This window comes from Ictalurus punctatus, chromosome 8 (genome assembly GCF_001660625.3).
Source record: "Ictalurus punctatus breed USDA103 chromosome 8, Coco_2.0, whole genome shotgun sequence".
Classification (NCBI taxonomy): domain Eukaryota; kingdom Metazoa; phylum Chordata; class Actinopteri; order Siluriformes; family Ictaluridae; genus Ictalurus; species Ictalurus punctatus.
In genome coordinates this window covers 27,655,594-27,662,081 of record NC_030423.2, presented here as the reverse complement: position 1 = coordinate 27,662,081, position 6,488 = coordinate 27,655,594, and the positions used below count along the sequence as shown (strand labels likewise).

Genomic DNA, 6,488 nt, shown 5'->3' with positions numbered 1-6,488 from the left:
GCACCCCTGGAGCAGAGAGGGTTAAGGGCCTTGCGCAAGGGCCCAACAGTGGCAGTGTGTTTGAATTTTGTGGTATGGCCCCTATATTTCTGTACTTGAAGTCTTTTTCGAACGGTAGATTGTGATACCTTCACCCCTGCCCTGTGGAGGTTGTTGATTGTGTCACTGACTGTTGTTTTGTTGTTTTCCTTCACAACTATCACAATGTTTCTGTCATCAGCTGTTGTTGTTTTCCTTGGCTGACCCATTCACTGTCTGTTGCTCAGTACAACAGGGGTTTCTTTCTTTTTCAGGACATTCATAATTTTTATATTGGCTATGCTCATTGTTTGTGCAGTGCCTCTGATTGATTTTCCCTCTTTTCTCAGCTTCAAAATGACAATGACTTTTCACCTACAGACAGCTCTCTGATCATCATGTTGGCTTATCCTTTTTTAACAACAAATGCAGTATTCACAGGTGAAACTGAAAGCTAAAACCAAGAGTAGATGTTCACAGGTATTTATTTTTTAAACAATCAATCTAACAGGACACACCTGGGTAACAAGAAACACCTGTCAGTAATGTGTTCCAATATTTTTGCTCACCTAAAAATCGGGTGGTCTAATACAAAATATGCTATGTTTTATGTAGTTTAACATAACTGCATGTAAATACCAGTAAATAAAAGCTGAAATTCTAAACTCTTTTATCATATTCATCTTTTGATCTAAAACCCAAATGCCTTAGGTCTACAATAAACACAATCAGCCTTGCTGTTCCAGTAGTTTTGCAGGGGACTATATAATCTAAGTATCAGATGACACTTTAGAATAAACACAGTCTTCAGATTTTTCTCTCTTTCTTGTCACTCTTTTGGTATTCTTCTTATTGAAATGTAAAGCAGCGTAATTCAGTTCCACCGAATCATCGTGGCCCTGTGGGAATGAACATGCAAACTTCATTTTAAATCACAGGTAACTGAATCATGGGAGTGAAATTTAATAGGTTGTTTAAATAATAAGAAGAATATAAGATTATTTACCAGGTTGGCTGGTTGCAATACCACAGAATGTTGCTGGGGTCTCACTGCAAAGAGAGAAAAAAATCTTCAAAAATCTTCAAAAAAACATTCAAAGCTATTTTAAATGTAAAGCAATATATACAGGCATGGGACAAAGAAAGTACCCCTCCATTAAATCTATATTTTATTTATCAGGGTATAAATAACAATTGTGTGGTCCACACAAACTTCTATGAACACAACAGCATAAACATAAATAAAGAAAACACAACATATTTCAATATGTAGTTATTTTCTGAAAAGGTAAACCAACATTCAGAAACCAGGTGGGAAAAAAAAAAAACAAGTACACCCCCCTTACAACTTCCACAATCATTAAGAGAGTAATTAGCAGCCAGGTGTTACTAATGAAATTCACAAGATTAGATAATCATCAAGAAGTGTGGCTACCTCTAGAAAAGAAGATTATTTGGCAGTTTAGTGCTCTGGAGCACTGCATCATGCCAAAAAGAAAGGACATCAGCCATGACCTCAGAGAGCGATTGTTGCTGCTCATCAATCTGGGAAGGGTTAATAGGCAATCTACAAACAATTTGAAATTCACTATTCTGGCCAGTGGCCAAATCAAAGTCCAGACCTCAAGCACATTAAAAAAAATTCTCCGAAACAATGTGAGAGACCGATAAACTCCTACAGTAAATTTTTACTTTAAGTTTCTGTTGCTAACGATAGTTCTACATGTTAGTGAATCGCAGGGTATACTTATTTTTTCCTACTTGGATTCTGAATGTTGGTTGGAAAAATGACCACATATTGAAAAAATATATATATATATATATATACAGTGAGGGGGAAAAAAGTATTTGATCCCCTGCTGATTTTGTACGTTTGCCCACTGACAAAGAAATGATCATTCTATAATTTTAATGGTAGATTTATTTGAACAGTGAGAGACAGAATAACAACAAAAAAATCCAGAAAAACGCATGTCAGAAATTATATAAATTGATTTGCATTTTAATAAGGGAAGTAAGTTATTTAGCTCTCTCTCTCTCTCTCTCTCTCTCTCTCTCTCTCTCTCTCTCTCTCTCTCTCTCTCTCTATATATATATATATATATATATATATATATATATATATATATATATATATATATATATATTAGTGCCTATGCCACTATAAATTTAACCAGGATTTTTTCTCATGAATCTACACGTAAAATAGCACATAACATTGAAGTAAAGTACTATATAGTTTACAAAATTATTTACAGTTCTGTATCTCACAGACTCACCTCTAGATTGGTCACAGTGCCTCTTTTGACAGATTATAAATGCTTGAGTGAAGATCACAACCAAACACACTGCCACCACTACTGCGAGATAGATTGTTCTTACTGCAGGACAATATATATCATAACAATAAATATGTATGCTACAAGTGATATAACAGCTATTATCGTATATATATATATATATATATATATATATATATATATATATATATATATACACACACACACACACACAAAATTAAAATTACTAACCAGATTTTGGAATGTTCTTTATTTGTACTCGTGTCCCATTCCCAAAAATGATCTTCCCACACACGGCCACAGCGCAGTAGTAAGTTCCAGTATCATTGAGGCTGAGGATGTTCTTGGAGAAGTTGTACACACAGGTGTGTGTAGAAGAGCCGCTCTCACACTGATGGCTGCTGTTGTGATGAGTGTAAATGATTTGAGGATGGGATTGTGGTGGAGCAGCTCTGAACCAGAGCACTTGGAGTTCTGCTGATCTTCTCTCAGAGAGAACCGAGCACTGCAGAGTCACTGACGCTCCTGCAGGAACCGAGTCCGACACGCCGCTCTGGAACACTGACACTTTTACATCTCCATCACCTGTTCAGTGGAATATAGAGAGTGTAAGACCATGGCTCTCTTTATAAATTTGTACTAGTTAGCGGTTGGGACAAAACCAAACAATAATTTCATCAGTTCAAGGCTCTTCATATGTTGAATAAATAAATTAAATAAAACAAACAAATAATTATTTTAAAATGACATTTTATGTTAATCATTATATTTTACAGATTTTTCATTGTACACATTATTTTTATTATACATTGCTTATATTACAGTTTAATTTAATTCATTCTAAACAATCAGGACTTGAGGGGCAAGTGTCTGTTATATAAGTGTAATGTGTGTAAGTTAGTGTAAGTTCTCCCCAACACTAAGCATGACACTTTTAGTGAGCACAGGTTCCCGTATAGAACAATTACTTTACATTTCACATGTAATCAGATGTTTGTTTGATTTTTTTTTTTGTGTTTTTTTTTCATGATGCGAGGGATATGCGATCATATTTGAAGAGCAAATGGTGCATCTCACCATGTTATGCCCTGAAATTGCACGTGAATTCAAATAAACACGTGACATCATGTGAACAATATGTGGAAAGCAATATCACCTACAAGTACTTAATGAACATGTGAATATTAATGGAAAATGTGAGAAAATCACAAATGAAAGTAAAACCTCATGCACTACATGTAAAAACGTGACCTTGAATTAAACTTACATAAAATGTTTAGCTGTCTAATCTATGTCGAGGGTGTGATGCTTGTTGGACAGATGTCTGAGCAGGTAAAATATATTTACTCTTTACATGTCAAAACAGTTCTACTTTAAGACCTAAGAAAGCACAATAAAAAGTTTCTATATAATCTTTTATTTTCTCAACCCTAAATTTGGTATCAGGCCACTTTGTACCACAGTCTGCCCAGCCAACACTTTAAAGCTAATCCTAATCAATATTAATACATTTCCAGTACTATTTCTTTTCTAAAAAAAGAAAAAAAATACTATAATTCTTTATAAGTGCAAATATTCTCCACTAACATCTGCAATATCCATCATTTCTAAAAGCATTTTGTTAATTAAATATAGTATATATTCAATTTACAAATTGATACTTTGGTCATTTAGAAATTCCAAAAGGAACATAAATGTATTAAATATATGCACAGCTTTAGACAGATTTGATTTAGTTTATTACCTGTTACATCCAGGAAAGTTCCATTAGATAATGTAAAATTCTCCCAGCTAAATCTTCCACAGTAGTAAAGTCCACCATCATCCTTTATTATATGTGGAATTATCAGAGAGATGCCGTTATCAGTCGCCTCCATTGTAAATCCTGAAGTTCTGAACTCAGGGGAAATTTTGATACCTTTAAATGATAATTTTTCTCCCACTTTTTGAGGCATTTCTCCAAATATTTGCTTGTACCAGACCACACTTTCAGCCTTAGGAATATCTCCAAATGGGCATTTAAGAGTAACACGTTCTCCAGACTTCACTGAGAGAAATGATGGTCTGGACAAATCCACAGATAGAGCTGGAGCTAGAAAATAATTTAAATTAGATAGAATTGACAAAGAGAAATAAACAATGGATGAAAATATATTAAATCAAAGAACTAATAAGTGTAACTATAGCCAGTTTAAATTCAGTGTCTTTAAAACTTACATATTGTGTTGAGAAATAAAATAACTGTCCATACTGGAGCCATCTTCAGAGGTGAAATAATATTCAGATCGAGCTCTTCGAGAACAAAATAAATAAATAAACGAGGAAAGCACCAAGTATTTTGTACTGGAGACTTTCACCTGATTGGCTGAGTTACAAGTCACAAGTTCTATATCCTTCTATCTACATGTTTCTATTTTTGTTACACACTTTGACCACCAGAAGTCTGTAGGGGAAAAAGAAGTAGAACAAACTACAAAACCAAGTAGAAGTTAAAGTAGAAGTATTGCACACAAAAATTTAGCTTATTCTTTGAACTTAAATAAAATGTGTGTTTTTTTATTATTATTATTATTATTATTATTATTATTATTATTATTATTATTATTATTATTATTATTATTCAAGTAAAATCAAATACAGATTCAGGTAAACATTTGAAATAAAAATGAGGTGGGGATTTAAAAAAAATAAAAAATATATATGTTCAAAGAAAGCTTATAATAAAAAGAAAGTAAAGTAAAACATCTGTTTTGAATTGTTATCATTTCACTTCAATAATTGCACAGCACATGTATTTCATGTATTCATCCATCTGTTTTCAGTAAATGCTTTATGCAGAGGTAAAACTATAAATTTTACTTTTCAGGACAGAGAATAAGCTGCATTTTCCATGTTGCCTATTTCTGACCATAAATAGGTACTATAACAGAGCTGAATAGCTGATGACTCTTGTCGTGGTTTCTTTTATATGCATGTTGTGCTTGTTTCTGGTCACCCAGAAGCGGAAAGTAGGTTACTTAAGACTTCCTTCTTCTCACGATTAAACCACAGACTCGTCCCACTTACAGATGCAAAGTAGATACCAGTACATGCAAGGTTTACTCTAGATATATTATTGGTAAATGAAAAAAAAAAAATGCTCTTCTGAGCTCCTCCTTGGCACCAGTGTGGCATTTCTGTATCTTAAAAACAATATTAACACTACATTATTGCACTGTGACTTGATTATTACAGAAACCACATCTATTCAGACAGTTATTATCTTCAGCGAGACTGCGTGTCGGTTGTTTGTGTAAAGAAACAAAATACGCTTAATTTCCTCTCTATCTTTTCTCGAAATCTCTGGACTTTCTATCCCTTTATAAAAAAGAGAAGGAAAAAAAAGGAGAGAGAAAAGGAGAGAGAGAGAAAAATATGAGTGAGAGAATTCAGGAAGTGTGTTATGGCTTGCTCCCGTTTCCTCACGGGGAATAGCGCAGACTTTCCGGGTGAAGTGTCTAGGGATGTAGCATACGATGGAAGCCTCTAGAGGCTGCACATGGTAACGCCTACATTAAGCAGCTCTGCTCGCAACTCGTGCTCTTCTCGGACGCCGAAGCGAGTTGGCTTTCAGAGCCTTGTGGATCTGGGCCGGCCGCTGCCTAGGCAGATAGCCATCTCAGGTTTGGGGGATCTCTTATGGATCCGGAAGAGGAGCCGGAGACGAGCACTGCTCTATCTCTTGCTCTGTCTTCCGGGTTCGACTCTCCGCTGGATTTTGGAGCTCGCGTCGTGACTCTTCCTTCCACTATGGAAGAGTGAAAACAAAGAGAAAAAACACACAAAAATAATAATAATTATTCTCTGACTCCAAGGAGCCAGAAGGGTGTAACAAAAACTGAATTGAAGTGATTACTAAGTCTGAATGAGATTTTTTCTCCCCAGTGAAAGTAAATCCCTCACAGTGCAGAGAACTCCCCTTTCTTCCAGAAGTGCATGACAAAATATCAGGCTTCTGGGGGAAAACCATGCATAAGCTGTATTTACAGTATAACCCCATGATGTTGGATTATTTGTCCATTGTGGGGAATGAACGGCATGGCTATTTAGCTATGCTGAACGTGGAGGAAGCGCTTGCGAGCTACCTCTCTCCATGGACGGCAGATAATTTAGGTGGGCCGGCTTTGCCAT

The 6,488-nt window shown here is 35.2% G+C and overlaps 1 protein-coding gene and 1 long non-coding RNA gene across 2 annotated transcripts; both read right to left on the bottom strand.

Annotated features, from left to right (window-relative positions):
* Positions 1-563: 563 nt before the first annotated feature.
* On the bottom strand, positions 564-2,393 carry LOC128633489 (uncharacterized). Its single transcript, XR_008396901.1, has 3 exons — positions 2,298-2,393; positions 1,025-1,068; positions 564-917 (listed from the first exon to the last, which is right to left on the bottom strand). It is a non-coding gene; the product is annotated as an uncharacterized LOC128633489 (long non-coding RNA).
* A 151-nt stretch (positions 2,394-2,544) lies between these two features.
* On the bottom strand, positions 2,545-6,488 carry LOC108268749 (uncharacterized). The gene is made up of 3 exons (XM_053682078.1): positions 6,443-6,488; positions 4,063-4,410; positions 2,545-2,903 (listed from the first exon to the last, which is right to left on the bottom strand). The coding sequence occupies exons 1-3, from the start codon at positions 6,486-6,488 to the stop codon at positions 2,545-2,547; spliced, it is 753 nt and encodes a 250-aa protein (XP_053538053.1).

What these genes read in the sequence shown, in the direction of transcription:
- LOC108268749 (XM_053682078.1), bottom strand. Translation starts at nt 6,488, where the DNA reads ATGGCAAAGCCGGCCCACCTAAATTATCTGCCGTCCATGGAGAGAG. An exon ending in TCTGCCGTCCATGGAGAGAG is followed by an intron (nt 4,411 to 6,442) that starts GTAGCTCGCAAG and finishes ATTATTTTCTAG; the next exon opens with CTCCAGCTCTATCTGTGGAT. An exon ending in AACTTTCCTGGATGTAACAG is followed by an intron (nt 2,904 to 4,062) that starts GTAATAAACTAA and finishes TCCACTGAACAG; the next exon opens with GTGATGGAGATGTAAAAGTG.